This window comes from Cyprinus carpio, chromosome A8 (genome assembly GCF_018340385.1).
Source record: "Cyprinus carpio isolate SPL01 chromosome A8, ASM1834038v1, whole genome shotgun sequence".
In the NCBI taxonomy this organism is placed as follows: Eukaryota; Metazoa; Chordata; class Actinopteri; order Cypriniformes; family Cyprinidae; genus Cyprinus; species Cyprinus carpio.
In genome coordinates this window covers 6,274,442-6,297,935 of record NC_056579.1, presented here as the reverse complement: position 1 = coordinate 6,297,935, position 23,494 = coordinate 6,274,442, and the positions used below count along the sequence as shown (strand labels likewise).

General features: G+C 36.2%; 1 protein-coding gene across 1 annotated transcript in view; it reads left to right on the top strand.

Moving 5' to 3' along the window:
* LOC109095337 (mediator of RNA polymerase II transcription subunit 27) overlaps positions 1-8,789 on the top strand; it is a 50,820-nt gene extending 42,031 nt beyond the window's left edge. Inside the window, exons 6-8 of the mRNA XM_042761802.1 lie at positions 3,299-3,340; positions 5,602-5,679; positions 8,278-8,789. Coding sequence (XP_042617736.1) covers positions 3,299-3,340; positions 5,602-5,679; positions 8,278-8,412 — 255 coding nt within the window. The 3' untranslated portion in view covers positions 8,413-8,789. The remainder of the gene's footprint in view (positions 1-3,298; positions 3,341-5,601; positions 5,680-8,277) is intronic.
* Positions 8,790-23,494: the final 14,705 nt, after the last annotated feature.

Below are 23,494 nucleotides of genomic sequence, written 5' to 3'. Positions count from 1 at the left end.
GAAAAACAAATCAACATTTTATTTTTGTTTATGAAGATCATATTAAAACTTTTTACCATGCATTTACGATTTATTTTTGCAACATTTTATGTCTTGAAATATGTATATTCTTTTCAAAAATATTATTAAATTTTTGGTGTTTTAATAATCATAAACCATTTTAAATATTTATTGTGAAAAATTTTATATTTTTTAATTATTACCCAAAGTTACGATTATTTAAGTAATGAGTCAAGAAAGAGATTATAGCTAATATTATGTATTACTATTTTTTATTTATTTTCAATATACATCATCACTTTTACTTTCAATAAGTAAAATATTATATCCAATTTGTGGCTAAAGATGTATATTCAGTGGTGTAATGTAACAAAGTAATAATACTTTGTTACAGTACTTCAGTATTTTTGGGGGAGAATCTGTACTTTACTTCAGTTTTAATATTTCTGTCAACTTTAGACTGCCCATAAGATTCAAGATATGTAAAAATGCCCCTGAATGTCTTTTATATTTATGGTATATAATTTAATATAGTAAATCTATATCACATTAACAGTGTTGTATTTTCTCCAGATATCAGCATGACAACAAAGTTTAATAAAGTTAGTATTAAGTTGCTTACATTTTAGATGCCTGTTTTTGCTGTATTTTGCCAATAAAAATAGTTCCAAACAGCACTGTTATGCTCCACACAGGACAGTGTTTCTGTATTGAATGAATCAGTTTTTTGAACAAATGATCCAGTGACTCACTCTTTAAAGCAGTCAAATGTTTAATTCTTCAATTAATCAACCTTTTAAACGAATCTCAATGACTCCCTCATTAACAGTGACTTGCTTCCACCTACTGATGGGTTTAATTTCATATTTCAAGTATATTTTCATGTTTTAAATCTAATATCAATATTCAAGGTTTTATGTTTAAATCAAACATTATTTTGGTTAAATGCATCTAAGTTTCATTAAACGGTGTAAATGAATCTAAATGCCACTTCAGATGCAGATTCCATGTGCTTTCAAGTACTTTATCCACCACTGTGTATATTCAACCATTATCTTTTGTCTGCTATAAATAAACACCGCAGAGAACAGAAACAAGATCGAATTTAAATATCTGCTCATCTTCAGTAGAAAACTCAGCCTCTCAAAAACAAGTTAACAAACAGTAATTAATTCCAGTTCATTATAGATTTAAAATTATGGAGCTTTAAAATGAGATGATCTCTTTCTGGATGTTAAAAATATGTACTGCTTATTTAAAATTAAACATTGGGTTGAGCAGAAATCAACCAGAGGACACAAACAGCCAGAAACGCATATTGAAAAATTCTGCCTGAACTTTTCATTCTTTTCAGTTCCATCTCAATATTAAAGTTGATGCAGTATATGTTTTTTTTTTTTTTTTTTTTTTTTACTTTTTTTATTATTTTACATTTATCTGTGTGAAATGCTGCAGAAAATTCCTGGCCTTGAATCAACCTCAGAGGTCTTTTTGGGACTGTGCGAGGTGTCGATTCAGGGCAGAATATCGACAGGCTTCTTTCTTTAAACCCTCTCTCTGGTCCTTACAATTCAAATGATGCCACGTAGCTTACCAAAACCACATGCAAGAGCCCGCCTGAACCTCCAAGCACATACAGAAAAACAGAGGAAGAGGTAGGAGAAGGGAAACTATGCTATCAAAGTAGGGCTTCAAAGACTATCTCAGACATCTCTTGGGTAATTTGTGATCCGGCATTCTTTTTACTTCAAAGGGCAGCAGTGTGTGGAGGTGGGTTTGAGGACAGAGGGGAGATGGAGTCTGATTTCTCTGATAAATGCTGACACCGGGCCTGTTTGATATTAGAATCAGAGAACATTTTGATTTGTTGTCGTCTTTGAAAACTCTTCTGATGACCTTCGCTCAACGGGTTGATTAGTGATGGGGTTTTTCGCCCCCAAACAACAGTCCTGACGTTAGACGCAGGGCTTGTCTGAACTGACCTTTAAACTGTCAAAATGAAGTGTAGAAGTAGAAGTCTTGAGCTCTGTGGTTTTTCACGACTTTATTCGTGGATGGACTTTATTTCATTTAATCGAGCTTTGTTTGTTTTTTGCCCGTTTGGCTTTTGTTTTATATTAATTGATGGAATATTATGGTTTGGAAGTTTTTGTTTTCCTAGACTTTTGTTACTTTGGCTTCTGGACACCCTGGAGTCATTAATTGTAGATAAGGTTTAATATTCTAAATTAAATATTTAAATTCTAAATTCTAGACATAATAAATGGGGCATCCTCTGAGATTTGAATCTTTGGACTCTTTTACAATGCCCCGTCTAAGGTGTAATGGGGTAATAATAGAATTTAGACTGTAGGAAAAAAGTGCAGTAACAACCTTGGGTTGCAGAAAATTCAAATAAAAGTACAGGAGCAAATGTAACCAAACAAAAGGTAGACCACCCATACACTCCAACTTCTCACATGTGGCAATACCAAGTAATATGGAACATGTTGCACAGTGAGTTTTTTTTTTTTTTTTTTTATAATTGATGAAAATACAAAGACATTTTCTTAAGTAAGAATCCATGGAGCTCAACGCGTTCTAAAACACTTTTAAAACCACTCACTGACTGATCACACGATCAGTTGATACAGTATGCATCAAAAACAAAAATTAATTAATTCCAATTCATTATAGATTTAAGATGTTTTAAGTTTTAAAATGAGATGAGCTCTTTCTGGATGGTAAAAATGCACACTGCCTGTTTAAAATTAAACCTTGGGTTGAGCAGAAATCAATCTCTTACACAAACAGGCAGAAATCATCCTGAAGAATTCTGCCCAAATAGCATGTTTTTTCTTAGTCTTTAATTGTTTATATTCATTTTATTTAATTTTAAAAAGTATTCACTATGAGAATCTAAAACACAAACTTTTTATTTTATTATTTTACACATGCTGCATGTGCAAATGTGTGGCAAAACAAACATGCTTGTCACACAGAGTACCTCTACCATTGGTACGTTTTATCATGTTTTTTTCTCCCATCCTTTATGGAGCTAAACAACTCTTGAATGTGAAAAGTGGAGTGTAGGGAGTGCAGGAGCATCCAGGTCTACACGGATGAAAGACATTCACTAAGAGGTTAAATGGATTCTTGGAATGTAGCCGTAAGTGTTTAAGAAGGGTTGGGCACACTAAGGGTCAAATTTGGGTACCATGTTATTTTCAATCAATTTGTGACCAGAGAATAAGTATCTGCATTCATTGCATGATGTTTACTTTTCTGTCCTCTTTTTTTTTTTTTTTTTTTTTTTTAGCTTGACATCTGGTCAAAGTCCAACTATCAGGCGTTTCAAAAGGTGAGTAAACCAGCAAAGGCATCACAACAAACGTCTGCTGTTTTTGTTTTGTGCCGAGAAGTTTTACGTAGCATAATTTTACAAAGCTAAAGTCAGACCATACTGTTTTTGCTTCAGATTTTGAAAATACATCTAATTTAATCTCATTGAAATTAGAAACTGCTCATGTATGCAGCATCTTTGTTTGGATTGTGATTAAAATGCAGTGATTGCCTTAAAAAAAAATAATAAATATTATCAAATCAGAAGTATCAGAATCAGCCAATTTGCTTGTAAAAAAGAAAGAAAAAAACTGAATTGGCCATGAAAAATCAGGATTGGTGCATCTCTAATGACTTTTGACAGTGTGAGCACCGATGTGTTTCCCAACCTCCTATCCAGTGGTCAGCTTTAAGAGAAGTATTTCAGTAACTTGTTAACTAATAATTTAGATTTTTGTCAAATGTAGGCTATTAGTACGTCCTTACCAAGTTTATACTGAAATTTTTAAAAGTCACAATACTGGCCTTTCTGCAGCACTGGTAGTACAAAACTCAGTTTAATCAATAGAGCATGTCTTTCTTATTACCCATATCATAAGTTTCGTATTTTTCGAAATTTCGTAACAGTAATTAAATAATCCTATTGTTGTCTGTCAGACTGACCTTGAGCCGTGTGATAAATAAATAAATAAATAAATTCAAATCATGTTTTCGTGAAATCCTAATGAGAGCTCTTTTCTCTATGACGGTAGAATTTCTTGTCACCTCTCCACTGCCAATCCTTGCCTTTCATCCCTCAGACATCATTTGTCCCTGGGTGTGTTTTTTTTATTTATTTTTATTTCATTTCACTCCGAGCCACTTTGCCCTCATTTGACAGCCCCCTAAACATCTGGGCTCTAGTTGCCTTCTCTCCACCCTCCCTGAATCTCATTAGGCTGGAATTGAAGAGCAGTCTGCTCTGGGGCAGATAAAACTACGTAGTCTTGCTAATGCGGATGCACCTTTCAAAGAGCGAGAGAGAGAGGGAGAAAAACTTGCTTTCCTTTCAAAGGAGAGAGAACGTGCATGACGAGCTGCCTGGAACTTAAAGCGAGAGGTTGCGAGAAACCGCTCGCATTGTAACTGAGCTTCACGCATCTGCACGGGCTGATCAAAGCACAGACCTGTTTATTTCTTTATTTCTCTGGCTGCGAACGCTAACTTGAACTCAGGCTGCCTCAAACTAGAGGGACGGGCCGCTTCTCATCTTCCCCTCCCAGCTGTCACTTCTGTATTCCCGTTTTCCATGCTTGCTTAATTAATCGTTCTTTACTCTTCCCCGCAGTCCAATAGTTTTCCCACAGATGTTTTTTGTGTTTGTAAAAAAGCATCACTTTTCTTTTTATACTTCAGTAGTAACCATTTGAGTTTCCCATGGTGCATCAATATTGAGAGGTATTAACCAGAAAATTTCCCATAAGGACTTTGGTCAACATTGGCAGTCTAATGAAACGATGACGGGAGATTGAAGTGGTTCGCTTTTCAGTCCCTTTCTATAATTGCGTTAGTGATGGAAGATGGGATTTTAGGGAAAGTAATAAGGTTATGGTTGTTCTTCTGCAAAATTGGACTTAGGAGTTAATCTAAAGGTAGGTGGATTGATCTGAAAATGGATTTTAATTAGGATTTCTTCAAATGTGTGCTCGGGTATGCAAAGAAATATAAAATACATATATTTTGCTTAAAGAAAATAAAGAATATTTTTAGATTTGATCAATTATGCATATATAACAGGGTTCCCACGCGTCCTGGAAAACCTGGAAAATGTATGACTAATTTCCCAGTCCTGTAAAACACATGGAAATGAGAGGAAATGTAAAATGTCCTGGAAAATCTTGTAGTTGTCTTGGAAAATTACTATTTAAAAAAAAAAAATAATTGTGTTTTCCTTTAGCCAAGAAATAGTGTAGCAGTCAGAGCAGATCACTTGTTCACAATGCTCAAAATATTGGAAGAAAATCTAATCGTAATCATATCCTACACTTTCGTACCTTTTTTTTTTTTTTTTATTTTATTATTTCTATTAGAATGCTAATCAAGCATAAGTTATAGTTTAGTTCTCCAATTACAGACCATGAATGTCTTACTGTCTGTAAAATATATTTATGTCTTTATGGCAATTTTGTTAACTGGTTCCTCATATTTTGTTTTGCTTTTGTAAATGTGGGCAGTCATATTTTAATGTAGTCACTGTACACATTCTGTTGTGTTTCTCAGTGGTATTTGTTTTTCTCTCAGGTCACTGATCATGCAACCACAGCCCTCCTGCATTACCAGCTCCCCCAGATGCCTGATGTTGTAGTTCGCTCCTTCATGGTGGGTATAGTACATTGCTTTTAAAATAAAATGACATTGCGAAAAATTATTACATGCAATTATTACTTTCTGCTTTTGACTGTTTAATGAGAGGTTTTCCACATTGTAAGAATACATGCAAGACCATTCTTACAAAAATATTCCTATAGCTCAACTGGTAGACAAAAACAACATCAAGGTCAAGGGTTCGATTCCCAGGGAACATACATACTGAAAATCGATAGCTTGAGTGCACTGTGTAAATACTGTAGCTTTGAATAAAAGCATCTGCCAAATGTATAAAATGGCATCACACTCCGCCCTGGAAAAAAAAGTTGATTTTGTGGTTGAAATCTTTAATAACTTCACAAGTTAACCTTATCGTGGCTTGTATATTTGTGTGTGATGTTAAGCATTGAGTCTGGTCTGTCTTTAAATAGTCTGCCGACCTCTGCTGTACGCTTTGAATAGAGAGGAGAGATTGATTACTTCTCCGTAAGATCAATGTGGAGCTATTCGGATCATGGCTGGAATCGTGGGCTTTCTCCCGTACACAGATTTAAACCCTACAGTTGATGCACTTCATTCCGAGGCCATCCCCAGGACAGCTTATTTAGAGCCTAAAAAGCCATCACCAGCCTTCAGTCTCTCAAGAATAAGAGCTTCAGGGTCCTTTTTACTTTATAAAAATATTTTTAGGTACAGTAGATAGGTTAGATGGGTGGACGGATGGATAGACAGGAAGATAGGATGGATAAAAGGACGTACGGACAGATGGATAGATAGACAGACAAGTAGATAGGATGGACAAATGGACGGACGGACAGATGGATAGATGGATAGACAGATAAATAGGATGCATGGATGGATGGATGGATAGATAAAAGATAGACGAACAGACAGATGGGTAGATAGACAGGTAAGTAGGATGTATAAATGGACGTATGGACAGATAGATAGACAAACAGACAGACAGGTAGATAGACTAACAGGTAGATAGGATGGATAAACAAATGGAAGGACAGATGGATGAATAGATAGATAGACGGACAGACAAATGGTTAGATAGACAGGTAAATAGGATGGATAAATAGACGGGCTGACAGATGGATAGATAAATAGACAGATAAAAAGGATGGATAAATGGATGGATAGATAGATAGACGAACAGACAGATGGGTAGATAGACAGGTAGATAGGATGGATAGATAGAAGGATGAATAGATGGATAGACAGACAGATGGGTAGATAGACAGACAGGAAGATAGGATGGATAAATGGATGGACAGATGGATGGATAAATAGATAGATGGAAAGACAGATGGGTAGATAGACAGACAGGTAGATAGGATGGATAAATCGATGAATAGATAGAAAGACAAACAGACAGATGGGTAGATAGGATGGATAGATGAATGGATGGATAGATGGATAGACAGATAGACAGACAGGTAGATAGGATGGATAAATAGATAAATAAATAGATAGACGAACAGACAGATGGGTAGTTAGACAGGTAGATAGGATGGATGGATGGATGGATGGATGGATGGATGGATGAATAGCTAGACAGACAGACAGACATATGGGTAGATAGACGGTAGATAGGATGGATAAAGAAATGGATGGACGAATGGATGAATAGATAGATAGATGGACAGACAGATGGGTAGGTAGACAGACATTTAAATAGAATGGATAAATGGATGGATGGATAAATATAGATAGACGAACAGACAGATGGGTAGATAGACAGGTAGATAGGATGTATAAATGGACGGACGGACAGATGGGTAGAAAAACTGGTAGATAGGATGGATAAATGGATGGACGGACAGATAGATAGACATAGACGAACAGACAGATGGGTAGAAAGACAGTCAGGTAGGTAGATAGATAGATAGTTAGACAGGATAGATAAATGGACAGACATTTGAGTAGATAGACAAATAGAATGGACGGATAGATGGATGGACAGGATGGAGAGGTAGACAGGATAGGTACATGGAGGGACAGACAGACGGATGGATGGATGGATGGATGGATAGATGGATGGATGGATGGATGGATAGATGGATAGATAGATAGATAGGACAGACAGACAGACAGACTGTTGTGTGAGCTAATGTGCTAATTGGAGTATGAATAACAGGGAATCAGTGGAAGGTGGTTTGGGCCGGCAGATGAATTAGGAAAGACAATGCGTCCCGACTGTGCTGAGGACCCCAGTGAAGACAGGTTACAGAGAAGAGCAGACATACTCCTCCTGCTGTTTATCAATGTCTAGTTGTGACTGCTGCGAGAGCCCACAGACCCTCATGCTGCTCTCACACGTCCCATGCCAGTGCAATGAGGCCAGCCAGTGCAGGGTGATGGTGTCCGCCGCAACAGTTTTACAGCATTTGGCCAGGAAAATATACTGTCTTGTACTTTGCTTCGTTTTGGCCAAGATTCGTTAATTCAAGTCACTTCAGACTCAGTTTAAAAGAACTGTTAATAGAGTCTTGAGTGCTTCACTTGAGGAGTGCTGTTTAGTTTTTGGAGGTTTTAACCAGTCAGATCTTGGATGAAAAGCACATCTGTCAAATTTAAATATTTGTTTGTTGTTCTTTTGAGCAGACCTGGTTGAGGAGCTACATCAAGCTCTTCCAGACCCCGTGTCAGCGCTGTGGCAAGTACCTGCAGGAGGGCCTTCCTCCAACATGGAGGGACTTCCGAACTCTGGAGGCGTTCCATGACACCTGCAGGCAGTGACTCTGTCCTGGAGCACACAGCATTCCATGGCTTGGCTTGGAAAACACTTTAGGTTTCAGTGGTCTGTTTTTCTGCAGATATCTGTGTTGTGAACCGTTTTGTATTCATCATGAAGACAATTTTCAGCCTATTGATTTTTAAAGCTTTGCTCCATCCTCTTTTAGAAGAACATTATTCTCCTGATTGATATCATAAAGTTTTCATCACATTTGTAAGGAGAAAATGTTAAATGCTGATGGGTTTCAGATTGTAAATGGCTAGAAGGTCATCTTCCACAAATAGGTCATAATCTTTAATGTTGTAGGTGGGACCTGCTGTCTGATTGGATGAAAATTGTGTCCATTTTTGACCTTAAAAATAAACTGCCTTTGCTTGTACAGTATGATGTTTGTTTGTTTTTTTTGGTTCAAATAGGTTAGGGCAGCACTGTATTTGCTGGTCTAAAAATTTAACAAATGTCTGCAGAAACCTTTCTTGCTTTTTAAATGTTTGTATAAACTTCAGAAACCAATGCAAAAAGTACACACAGTTCATGAAAAATATATTGCAAACTAGAGTACGTTCTTATAAGTGTATCACCCTGAAATTGCAGTTGCTTTTTCATTGATTATCGAGAAAGATTTAGCCAGAGTGATGAAGGCACTCCATGAGTGTTTGCATGGGAAGTTGGCATTTGTTTTCTAACCTCGCCTGACATGACTTCACATTTGCAACAACACATTGTGCATGCAAGTTTAAATTATTGAACATTTTGTTTGAGGCATGGTAAATTCACGCTGGCCATCAGGACTGGAAAGAAAGTGGCTTTGAAAGCCAACTTTTCAAGTGTTATATGTTTAACCAAAAAGTCAGTGTAGTTTCAACAATAGTGTATGTTACCGTTTTACTCATTTCATGTTTGTAAAGGGCATGTGTGAGGCATGAATTTGATCTTTATGGAGCCAAATAGATCCTCATTAGAACATCAACCATAGTTTAATCACATCAGCTGGAGCTACAGGGCTGACTGTGATCTTAATGTACTAATGTACTCTGAGAGCTTGATATGCCTTTCATCCTGAAAAGCCAGCCTAGTAGAATCAAAACGAAACTGTCTGGCACTTCATAAAAATATATGAAAAATGTTTAAAAGAAAGAAAAAATTTAATGGTAATACATACACTTTATATATACAGTAATATTTTCATATTAAATGTTATATAATGATAAACCCAGATAGATAGCATGAATGTGCATAGTAAGAAGTATAACATTTTCAGCCCCAAAAGCTGAAATAATCTACAAAACAAAGTTAAAATGAAACACATATGTTAAGTAATTTGGTCTTAATTACTTGCAGAACTTTAATGCATGAGGAATATCAGTACAGCTCTGCTTAAATCAGAGCACTGCAATAATCAAAATCCTAAACCATATATAATTAATTGTCTGAATTTTCAAACCTGCGGAAAATCCTAATGAGCAGGCTTCTATTCACACTTTCACTTTATATTCTGAGCTTTTCCGAAGAGCTCACGGAGCTGCTGCTCTTTTGCATGATACGCTTTGATCAAGTGAAAATCATCATTGCCTTCAGATCCCACTCGGGCTGCTGCGTGAGAGGCTTTGAGTCGAGTTAGTCGGTGAAGTCTCGAATGCCTCCGCAGCCATGCTGGAGTCACTCTCTTTCTCTCTCCGACTGGAAGTGAGACTCGAGGGCTAATTCATACACCTACTCATCACTCCACAGTTAACATAGCATCTGTTCCTGAAAACAGTTGGTGCGCTTCAGTCTTTGTTACGCTAGTAGATTTAATAAGCCTTCGAGCTTCATTCTTTGGAGCGTTTTGTCGTCTTCTGTAAATTCAAAGGTGAGAGAGGCTACAAGGGTTAAGGAAATATTGCTCTCCATGTTCCAGTCCTCTAGAAAACAGTAAACAGTAGGCAACAGTTCTGGTTTTAGTAATACTGTGGTACTTGTATTACTATTAAAAGATATTAACCAATATCTAGTGGTTCATTTAATGCCAGTTTAGCTTGATCCTAAATTTATTTCAAATTCCTTAAAAATTTGGAAAAGTGTTGGAACTGGCAGAAATAATAATAATATTTATTATATTATTAATTATTTTACTATAATATTTAATAGTAGTAATATAGGAATAATCACATTGCAAGAAATCAAAAAATATTTCAAGGTAATAATTACATTTAAAGGTTTAGTATTAGATATACAGTATTGTTAAATAATCAGTACAATGTGACTAACCAGAATAATCCAGGTTTTTAGTATATTTTTTATTGCTACGTGGCAAACAAGTTACCAGGTGGATAGATTCTCAGAAAACAAACAAGACCCAATATGTATGCTCTTAAGGCTGTGCAATAATTAGTTTAAAGGGGTGTGTTCAAAAAAATAGCAGTGTATTTGACTGTACAAACTCAAAACTATTTTGTACAAACATTTTTGTTTCTAGGATTTAGCATATATGAATCACTAAATAATATTTAGTTGTATGACCACAGTTTTTTAAAACTGCTTCACATCGGTCAACCATATCTCAGCTGTTATTCCACTCCATGATTCTTTAACAACATTCCACAATTCATTTACATTTCTTGGTTTTGCTTCAGAAACAGCATTTTTGATATCTCCCCACAAGTTCTCGATTGGATTAAGATCCGGAAATTGGGCTGGCCACTCCATAACATTAATTTTGTTGGTTTGGAACCAAGACTTTGCTCGTTTACTAGTGTGTTTGGGGTCATTGTCTTGTTGAAACAACCATTTCAAGGGCATGTCCTCTTCAGCATAAGGCAACATGACCTCTTCAAGTATTTTGACATATGAAAACTGATCCATGATCCCTGGTATGTGATAAATAGGCCCAACACCATAGTAGGAGAAATATGCCCATATCATGATGCTTGCACCAACTGTCTTCACTGTGTACTGTGGCTTGAATTCGGAGTTTGGGGGTCGTCTCACAAACTGTCTGTGGCCCTTGGACCCCAAAAAGAACAATTTTACTCTCATCAGTCCACAAAATGTTCCTCCATTTCTCTTTAGGCCAGTTGATGTGTTCTTTGGCAAATTGTAACCTCTTCTGCACATGCGTTTCTTTTTAACAGAGGGACTTTGCGGGGGATTCTTGAAAATAGATTAGCTTCACACAGACGTCTTCTAACTGTCACAGTACTTACAGGTAACTCCAGACTGTCTTTGATCATACGCTGATCATTGGCTGAGCCTTTGCCATTCTGGTTATTCTTCAATCCATTTTGATGGTTGTCTTCCATTTTCTTCCACGTCTCTCTGGTTTTGCTCTCCATTTTAAGGCATTGGAGATCATTTTAGCTAACCAGCCTATAATTTTTTGCACCTCTTTATAAAAAAGTTTCAATCAACTTATCAAAGTACGCTGTTCTTCTGAACAATGTCTTGAACGACCCATTTTCCTCAGGCTTTCAAATTCATGTTCAACAAGTGCTGGCTTCATCCTTAAATAGGGGCCACCTGATTCACACCTTTTTTTTTTTTCACAAAATTGATGACCTCAGTGATTGAATGCCACACTGCTATTTTTTTGAACACACCCCTTTCAACTAATTGCCCAATTGCACAGCCTTAAGAGCGTGTGCATATCATGAATGCTGGGACTTGTTGTGTTTTCTGAGAATCTATAATCTGGTAACTTGTTTGCCACGTAGCAATATTTTCTACACACACACACAAACACAAACACACTAATCAAATCTTACTTATACCACTTTGCAAAATAAAATATATGATAATCACATTGCAAGAAATCAAAAAATATTTCAAGGTAATAATTACATTTAAAGGTTTAGTATTAGATATAGTTTTGTTCACATTTGCATGATAAACCGTTTCGGTACTGTAATGGGCCTGCTAAATTATTAAATATTTATTTGTTTGTTTATAAAAAGGTCAATATAAGAAACTAAAACATTTTTTAAATTAGATATAGTACAAAGAGATTAGGCCTACAGCACAATGCTAATTAGCATTTTCCGTGGTCTTCCAGAATGAAAGGCCATTCCTTTGCCTTGCTTACTACAAAACAAAAATAACACCTAAGTCATCAAAGCTTTGTTCGACTATCATCTATGTTACAGCACATTTCTCAGCCTGACCTCCTTGGGTGTTGAATCATATGTTTGTGTACTGTGCCTGTATAATTGCCTCGTCCCACACCCCCCCTCCGCGTGTGTGAAGTTTCCTGTGGTGCCGGCCGTTCACCCCTCCCCAGCCCGTGGCCTCATTAACTGATCCTCGTCACCTCATCCCACACGCTCCCTCATGAACGCCTAATTACTGCCCTCGACCCATGCTAATGATTGATTTCGACACCAGGTGCCTTGCATACTCCCTGTCCTTGCCCCAGTGCAAATTTGCCAAGGCTGCAAAAGGCGGTTTATGCACATTTTCAGCTGTACTGTTCAGATTTGAGGTATGGTTGCTGTATTGATTTCATTGACACTGGATTTCCACAGTGAAAATGGTTTCAAAGTGGTTTAATAAAGCTGGAGAAAGTGATCTGTTAGCACTGGCATTAATCGCAATGGCAGTTGTTGATCTGGCACATTCGGAGAGTGAAATATCTTTGCATCATAGTAGCTACTCGTGATGTTTCCAAGACCTTGTTATGAGTTGGGAGTCATAATTACATAATTATATCAGTTGTGTTATTTTTTTTTTCTTTTCTTTTTTTTTATTAAAAAAAAAAAATCTACAAAGTGTTATGTGCATTTTGTTTTTTTATGTTTTTATTCAGTTAATGAAGGTGTAATTGTACAATAATATGATATTTTGTACATGCAGCAACAAAATAATTCATTTTAACAAATTTACCATTAATACAGACATAACTATTTCTAATATATATGTTTGTATATATATACAGTATGCTGTATATAATAAATATTACAATGTTATTTGTTGTCCACTTCATTGACAGTTTCATAATATTATTAATATCTAACTAAACCAATTATATTTTTCTTAATTATGTATATTTCAGTAAAATGCTATTCATTACTGTTTACAGTTACGTGTGTCAAAATAAGTTAAAAACATTATCCACAACAAGATAAAACTGAAATGGCATGGCATTTCAACATTATTCCTGTATACAATTTTGGAGGCTCTTATTAGATCGATAAAATGTCATATTGTGGACCAAAAACCATCTTTATGAAGAGCTTTCATGAAATCAAATTACAAAAACAGAGCAGTGCATCCCCATTTAAGAATCAATTTGGTATTGAACGGTTTGAATCATTCACACTGAAACTGAATTCACTCCTGTTTGTGTTCTTCATCAATGGTCTCATTTCTGGCTGCGCTTTGTGTGTGCATTCAGTAATTCTTCCTGTTGATTCACACAAGTCTGGCGAAGTGGATGTCTCCAGTTAACAATACCGTGCCGTCATCTGTTTTCATAGACTTAACAGGTGGTGCAGATGATCCAAATAGAATTGTCTTATGGTCATATTTGCTCACCCAAGACAAACGGCCCGTGAATTTCATTGACAGGCGTCTGTGTATCTCTGTGCTGATGAGCACTGGGGTGGCAGGAGGCGGGGAAGGTCTATGTTGGGAGGTTGTCCTGGGAGACAGATGGTGACTAGATCCTCTTGATGCCAAGAATGTTCTGGAAGATCTCCATGCTAACAGTCCCAGGCTTATGTAGGAGGTGCGTACATCGGCACCATGTTCATGCACAGGCCACATCCACGTTCCATCTGTTCCCTGCTCATCTTATCTGCATTGTGCTGAATCCCTCTGGGTTTGTGGTACGTACCTGAAAACTGTAGCTGTTTCCCAGTGTGTGAACGCTTGTTTTCCTGCACTAAATGGAGCTTTAGCCTTTGCTTCAGTTGTGAATCCAAAATCACTGACGTTACTGCTAGCATGGTCAAAGTAGCAATGCGGAAATCTCAGAGTAAATCCACTGTTCTTAATGCATATGTATCTTATTAAAAACATTATACAAAACAGCTTAAACATTATTAACAAGAACAGACACACACTCAAGCCTCTATTTGCACGCTTCTCTGGCACCGAATTGTCACTTTGCGCTGATGTGTCACTGATCTGTGCCGGGAAATAAGATTCACGCTTCGCTCTGAAATGATGGAGCTCACCCTCCTGGCATGTTGAATCGCCACCCACTAGAACTGGTAACAAGACCTACTATGCATCAGATGCTCGAAAACTGTAGCACTTATACAGACAGAATTTTTAACAGCTTATCGCAGATGGCGAGAACTTTCTCATGCACTGAAGTTGAACACACAAGTCGCAGAGACCAGACGCAAAGCAGTGCCAGCATTACTCATGGTTTTAGCTAAATGTTAAATGTGTGGGGGGGGGGGTGGATGTTTGACTTGACACTGCTTTGCGTAAATATATGCAGCAACTGTCACGTAGACTAATGAGGATAGAGCTGACCCCATAGGACTATGGGATGGTTTTCTGAATAACCTTTAGTTACAGTTCTTATCTCCCCCACAACGTCTGTGATTTTATGTTTTGATTCAAACAGGACTAACATCTCCATGTTAATTACAGAGGTGATGGACCTTTTTTTCTGAAATGTTTTAGCTGGATGTTCATCTAACATTTTTTTTAACATGGTACTACTTGTTTCAAAGCATTCAGAGATGTTCAGAAGTAATTTGGAATGTTCACTTAACCTTCATATAACCAACAAAGAAATGTTTTTAAAACATTTAAAACCTGGATTTGTTGGCTTGGATAAAAATGCCAATCTCGAAAGTTTGATAAAGTTAAATTATTCTATTACTTTTTTGTCAGATGTCATCCATATTGACACATGCAGCATGTGGAAGATTAGTGCGCGAAGGGTAGGCCAGGTCAAAAATATGCAAAACCATTGGGATCAGCAATCACAGATTTTTTTTTTTACAGATGTTGTGTGAGAAAAATACAGACTTGACAGATTGGGACAGAAAAAATAGTCTTGTCAGAATGTGTTGATTTTTGAAAGGTTTTAACAATAAGATTACCTGAAATGCATGGCTTATTGCATCAATAAAAGTTAATGTTATGTTATATTATATGGCAACACTGTGTAGAGCTTAGTAAGTTTTGCCTTAAGAACAAACTAATTAAAAAACAGAACTTTGACTCCCTGTTTAAGAACACAGAAAATAGGAAATACATCAACACATAACAGAAAACAATCTATTTAACAGGTTTTTTTGAAGACTGTACATTTCTGTTGGGAGGATGGAGCTCTTAAAGATGTTCATAGATAATAACATTAGGAACTGGTGACTGCGTGACCCGTCATCCGTCTGCATATTAGAGCATATAATTTCCCAGCGAATGAAAATATCAGCCTTGTCTTGTTGTTCTTCTGAATATTTGTTTTATTAGATATATTCAAATTAAAGTCCCGAGGCCTATCTGTTCAAAAACAAAGCATGCTCTCGGTACATTGCTATTGTCCTTCTGCTAAAAATAGTCTCGTTGTTTGTTGATGGAAAGGATTGCAATATTGAAATAGCAGTCATGCGGTGTGTTTGGACTGATTCAAGGACGTAGAGGTTGGCCAGCTTATTGTTAATGTAAATAAATGCAAATATTAAAATGGGCCTTTGCACCCATGATACGGCATTAGAGCGCTGTTTTATGTCCGTCTGGGGTTAATAATGGGAATTCCATCGATTTCTGGATTTTAGAGAAGTGTTCACAGATTTTCTGTCCGTGGTGGGATTGTTGTGCTTGTAAATCCATACGAGTCAGAGTGCGGTGTGTCTTGCTAGGTATAGGTCATTGCTAATGACATGCTAATGAGAGCCTGCTAATCAATTTGTGCTTAATCAGCCAATCAATGTTTGCTGTAGCTGGCAAGCACACAGAGCTCCAAACAGCAGCAGAGCCGTGAGAAACTGCAAGACTTCTTGCCCCGGGTTTAAACTAAGTTTGTTACTTTCCTTCACACTGATTCCGTTGCTTTAAGAAAGGGATTGTGTAGTGGTGCTCAGCTGATTTTACAAAGACAAAGAAACATAAATGGAAAGAATATATTAGTATCCTTATAGGCTACTAATAGAGGTCTCCCTCATGCAGTCCTGAATAATTTGAGACATTGCATTTAAAGGGATGCAAAAATGCAAATTCTGTCATCGTTTACTAACCCTCATGTCATTTCAAATGACTTTCTGTCTTCTGTGGAACACAAAAGGAGATATTTTAAAATAAGTTAGTATACCTGAACAAAAATACAATGGAAGTCAAAGGGAACCAAAACTGTTTGGCTGTCAACATTCTTCAAAATATCTTCTTTTTTGTTCCCCAGAAAAAAGTAAGTCGCACAGGTTTGGAACAACTTGAGGGTGCGTAAATGATGACAGAATTTTAACTTTTTGGGTGGATCCCTTCAAAGCACATATAACATCATGCAGTTGCTAATTATTGTAAATATTGTTAAAGTGTCCCTATTATGCCATTTCGAATATTGCCTTTCATGCAGTGTGTAATGTAGCTGTATGTGAATGTAAAAGTTGGAAAGCTGAAAGTGCATGATAAACAAAGTTATTTTCTCCCAAAAGAAAGAATTGACTCTGAACAGCCTAAACGAGTCGCCAGTAATTTGAATCCCTCTTCTGTGATGGCTACACGTCACAGGGTAACACATTTGCATAATGCCCGCATATGTCCTAACTTGACCCGCCCTCGAACACTTTAGCTGGTTTGTGTGGTTAACATCATGTGGAGAAGATGCTGTGTCCTACGCTGTAAAAATAAATTTGTTTTATTTTCACTTCCAAAAGATGAGGCTGCAAAGAATCAGTGGTTTGAATTCATTGCCTCCCCCCCAATTTGGATTATTAGGCATAAAGATAATTCCACTGGTAACTAGGACTCTATGCTGGTGCCAACCACATTCATGGACTCATTGACATGAGTTGAAGGAAGCATTTAACCTTCCTTTGACCTCCAGGCTGTAGTTTACAATTCATTTTCCAAGTTTCACGTCCTCAGAGTTCCTCATCAATCTTTTTTTTTCCTTTTTTTTTTTTTTTTTTTTTTGAAAAACATCAATCAATTGCATTCAACCTCATAAGACATATTGATCGATTCCAGGTGAAACATTAATCCTTGTTTTAAAAACTCTCAGTAAAATGATGTAACCCACTCCATTTTCCACAGAGCTCTTGTAGCAGAAAGCACATTTCCTTGAAAAGAAAAAGAAGACAAATGCAAGAACCCACAGGCACACAAAACAAGAACTAATCCCTGACCTGACAGGCGGGAGAGGAAAAGCTATGAATTAATCTCACAAATAAAATCAGCCTAGTGGTGACCGTTCACTGGCAGGCAACTGTATCCCATATGTCTCTCTTCCTTTTATGAAATGGAATGAAATTGCAGAGCGCTATTGAATGTAATCATACATTTGTTAAAGAGTGTGAGAGAGGCAGTCACATCCCATAACAGACTAATCTATATCCCTTAAATGCTGCCCGGCTGTCAAGAAAAGGAGAAAACTGGATCGTTTAGGAATTTGTGCTGAGTCAAGTGTTTTCCTCCATAATAGAGCCACACTAAAGAGCTGACAGCGATGACCTCCACCTGTTATAACAACCAGAAGCAAGGTGTTTCTTATTTTGGAGCTGTTTAAGAATGAGTCATGCACTGATAGAAAGCACTAATGTGAAAAAAAATAAAAATATTAACCAATGATTGTCTTTCTGTTCACCAGCACATACAATATCATCATGGTCCTTTTCCTTTCACCAGTTGCCATGTGAATAAAAAAGTTACTGGTGCCAATAAACAATGCTGATCTCTTCTTCACACAAAGCCATCAAATGATTATATAAAAAAAAAACACGGTGACTGGCCAGTCATTTACAGTGTATGATGGAAAGGATACATCAAGAAGCCTTGACGGTTTTTACACAGAATGTGAGTTGTGTTAGTGTTAGTGTACAAACTGTGCCCATTCGACCAAAAGCACTGCCTCATAATTTGACTTTTTTTAAAGGTGAAAGTCTTTTCAGTGTTCATCCGCACTATGATTACAGTGTGTACTCCATCATATCCATACTGAATTGTGAGCGGGGGGGTGAAACCATCCCTGCAGAGACAGCATTCCGATGAGGGGGGAGTCATTACAAATTCTTTTTGATAGGAAATGTATTTGAATATCTTTCAAGCTGTCCCACTCACACCCTACTCCTTTTATTTTTTCGTACGTTATTTAATCTTAAGTTTGTCGTTGTGGGGTTTGTTACAAAGAATTCATGCTAATGAAGCATTTTCCAAAAAAGAAAAATTACCTCTTGGCCTCATATACATCGAAATGTCGTTATGATCTGAAAGCAGTCGCCCACACTGTCTCCGACTGTGATTTTAAACTTCAGGAGATGAAATGTGGGATTGTGGGTGTTTGGATTGAATCCCTGTCCATGTGTCTATTCTTGTCATTTTTAGCTCTGTTTTTTCGGAAAATACAATAAACAAAATGATGCCATCAAAGAAACATTAGGTAGCATTTAACACTAAGAGCAAATTATTAAAGGTAATAGAGTTTTAGCAAGGCGAGCACATTCAGTAAATTCATGTGATATTTACATCTAGACAGCCAAGATGACGTTTTTGCATTATTCTAACTCCAACCAGCTCTGAGAAAATCAACACATGGCCATATCGATTTTGTGGATTGTTTCTTGCTTGAAGCAATTAATGAAGAATTACTAGCACTACCCTACAGTGTGATGCAAAAGGGATATTTTTTATGTACCTGTGAGTTAGATGCATTGCCTTATTAAGACAAATACAGATTACTTTTTTCTTTCTTTCTTGTTCCTTTTTTCTTTCTTTTTTTTGGCACACAAAAACATAATATTTTAACATTAATAGTACTAATGCTAATATTTTTATTGTTATTTGTGCCATTATATTTATGCAAATTAAAAAGTATCATATTTAACCTCTAATTAACATTGGCTGTTTTTCTGCAGAGATGGTGAGATATTAAAGAAAGAATAGCTGATAGTTTAATAAATCTGATAACTGAAGTAAAAAAGTTAAAGGTCAGACTACTGTACTGTTACTGGTCTATCATATTTTAAAGGAATAGAAGCATTTTAAAACCAAAAAGATTCATGATGTGAAATTAATAAATAAAAAAATATATATAAATGTAAAATATGAAATTAAAATATAATATTTGCACTATTTTTTGGTCACTATCTCTACTTGAAAAACATAAACATTAAAACCAGAGAAGACTGGTGTGAAATTAGTAAATATAATATTAAAATATGAAACTAAAATATAAATATCATGCAGTGTTATTTAGTTCAGTATTCAAATAGAAGTAAATATGCGACAAAAGGGGGTCAAAACCAAATACAAAGGAGATTTAAAAATATGTATTAGGTTAAAAAAATAACATTTCTAACTATATACTTGATATCACAATGAAAATTCACTTTTAGACATGCATTAATTCAGAAAGTGAAAAGTATGCATGGATCAGTTTTAGAAATAGATTACATATTTTTATATAGCAGTAAGCACAGGTAAGGGTTATATAAGTCAGGTATACATGTTTGCAGTGGTGGGAGACAAAAGACTTTGTGACTAGAACTATATCAAGATGTTCTTTTTGGGGGGTTCGTCATTATTATCAGTATCCAAAAGCTAAAGTAGGACCAGCCTAGACCTGTGTTCTTGCCCTGCGAGCTTCTCCGTAAATGAGCTGCCCCGTGGATCTGTTTCCCTGCTGCCCGTCAGATGTTCGCTGTCTTTTCCAGAGTTACTAAAGGAGCTGTTCTGCTCTGCCTATCAAATCCTGCTTAATCTCTCTTTAAGAACACAGCCTTTCATCTCTCCAGCCCCTCATGGGAGAAACCCATTTAGGACCATCACTGCAGGGTCATTCCTTAAGGTCGAAGAAGACGTGCTGTTCGATGCACACCACTCTCGCCAAAGTGACAGTAAGGACGGTGTGTGTCCTGATATTAACCGAGGACAAAGAGCCATCTGAAGTGTGATTGGTCTGTGTTCTGATGGGAGGTAAAGGCCATTGCAATGTGCATCTGAAAACTCTTGTACAGTAGATGTATACATTTAGATGTGACTGACAAAAACAATCGGACTTGCAAACTGATTTTACAGGGTTTCTGGGGGTCTTAAATAGGTCTTAAAATGTCTTAATTTGCTCTTCCACAAATTAAGTCCTTGAAGATATAGTTCACCCAAAAAACAGAAATTCTGTCATTTATTCACCGTCAAGTTGTTTCAAGGCTACATGAGTTTATCTTCTTCTTCTTCTTTTCCCTTTGAATTAAGTAGATTTTTCTGAGCCCATTGGCAGATATTTGTTATTTAAATAAATAAATAAATAATTCACAGAAATATATTTCTCATAAGTCAAGACTTTGTCATTTTTTGCATCTGCATTGATTTAAGATTTTTTTTTTGACATTTGCACTGGAAAAAGAACTTTGCTGTTGTGCATTTTAATCAGAATGTACAGTAAATGTTTCTTTTTTTCTAGCTCTAAGGCAATGGTGATCTGCTGGAAGCTGTATTTTCAAAATTTGCTGTTAACTCACTATGTTCTGTTTCAACATTTACATTTAGAGAACATATTGTGTTCCCTTTAATTCATTTTTTATTTTGGTCTTAAAAAGGTCCTAAAAAGTCAATTTACCTTCATAAAAATTGTAGAAACCATGTTTTAAGATGTTTAAGATCCCCTTCTCATGGATTAGTTCACTGATCATGCATCAAAAACTGCCTTAATTAAAAACGCACTGGAATTTCTCCATCTGAAAGGGTGTTTTTACATTCTCTACAGGATTTGCGTGAAGGTGCCTGAGGGACGCGTAGAAAACGGGGGCAGAGAGAACGGGCTCTTCATTCATTTTCATCACCAATCAGCATGCCGCCTCTTAAATAATGCATTGATCTCTGGACTTGCTGTTAATTCCCCTGTTATCAAGATGTGCAAAGTGGACGTGGCAGCGCTTGATGGATGAGAGGTACAGGCCAGCTGTCTATTTGCTTTGACAGAAATATTCCCACTGCAGTGGAAGCAAAGGCAACCTTTGAGTATCAGCGTCTTATCTGTCTTTCAAAGTGGAGCAGAGGACAGTGGCTCATTAAACCACAAGCAGTGCTTTTCAAAAACAACTTACAAGTTATAATAGCAATTCACATTTAAAGCTCTTTCCTGACAGATGCAAAGTTATTTATCTCTGAGCTTTTAGTAAAAAATGGATTGTACATATTCACTTGTCTGTATATAGACAGCTGTATTCTGTACCCATCTGCCCGCAAATGAGATGATATCATGAGAAGAAATAACTGAGTGAGCATTATGGTTGAATCTAATGAATATCATTTCCTTGATGTATTTTTTTTTTACTGAAGCATACTTCCTATATAGTATGCAAAAAACACTCGCTGAGATTCTTCAGTGTGCAGCCAATGAACACTTTTCTGTCCCATGAGGCCAAGAACTGAGGAGTGTCAGATTCAAAGATAAAATAATGAAATATACGCTACCATTCAAAAAGTGTGGGGTCGGTATGATTTTTTTTTTAAAAAGTCTCTTATGCTCACCAAGGCTGCATTTATTTGATTAAAAATACAGTAAAACAGTAATACTGTGAAATATTATTACAATTTAAAGTTTTCTTTTGCAATATATTTTATTAATGTATTTCTGTGAGGCAAAGCTGAATTTTCAGCATCATTACTCCAGTCTTCAGTGTCACATGATCCTTTAGAAATCATTCTAATATGCTGATCTGATGCTCAAGAAACAGTTCTTATTTTTATCAGTGTTGAAAACAAATTGTGCTGTGCTGCTTAATATTTCTGATTCTTTTCTTTTTTTTCAGGGTTATTTGCATTCATTTGATATATATTTTTTTTTGTAACAATGTAAGTCTTTACTGTCACTTTTTAACAACTCAAAACAAACAAAAAAAATAAAAGTATTAATTTCTTTTTAAAAAAAAATACTACAAACCTATGAACAGTAGTGTAAAAAATTAATTACAGTATGATGGAGGGCTGTGAGCCAGGCTACTATTTTAGGGTGTTAAAGTGTTTGTTTCAGGTTAAACTTTACTTATTTAACAACACTAACCAATTATTTTTCGTGGTTGTTGTTGTTAGCATGTCATACGCCAGAGAACATATGGGTCAGTCATGCTTACAGTTAATTTAGTCAGCTATTAGCAATATATTTGCATAACGATGACCTCAGAGCTAAACAGGCTTGGAATAGAAACCACAAAAATTCAATTAGATTTTTATTGTGTCATGACATTTTTCAGATCATCCCTACATCCCTAAACATGAAAGAAAGATAACTAAATACAGAGACTAGTTAAAACTAGTTTAGGGCCTCGTTTGATTGACATGAATACATTCTTTAGGTCTTTTGTTTATATATATCCGATTAAAGGACACCAGGAGAACATGTCCTCTTATTGCAAAATGTTGAACTGACATCTCAAACTCTTCCTTAATTTTGCATTAATTATGATTGTATGGTCTGTGTGCACGCAATAGGATAAATGTAATGCTGATGATGTCATTAATTCAAGAGATCAGATGTGGTGAAGGTGCGTCCTCTGCTGGTCACAGAGTGAAGCTACACCTGAATTTTTGTTTTGTTTTGTTTTGTTTTGTCTTTGGTTCACACAGTTTATTGGTTCACATTTGAGATTTTTACAACAATTATCAAACAATTATATCTCCTTATATCAGTGTTTTTAGACAACAATTAGATTAGGAGGGAGATCATATCAAGACTTTTAACTAAGACTCAGTGCCTTAGAAAATGAAACGAAATAATAATTTGAGAAACAGAGAAATAATTTCACACATTAAACTTAAGAGTTTCAGAAGAGAAGCCAAAAATGGTTCAGATTTGGCAAGATACCAAAGTCAGTTTTTATAGTATTCTGACTGCATTTCAGCAATCGACTCATTTGTGTCTGTTTCATTTAATTTTTTTGAACTAAGGAATTTTATGAGAAACAAAATAACATCATGAACGCTTCCATCAAGTCT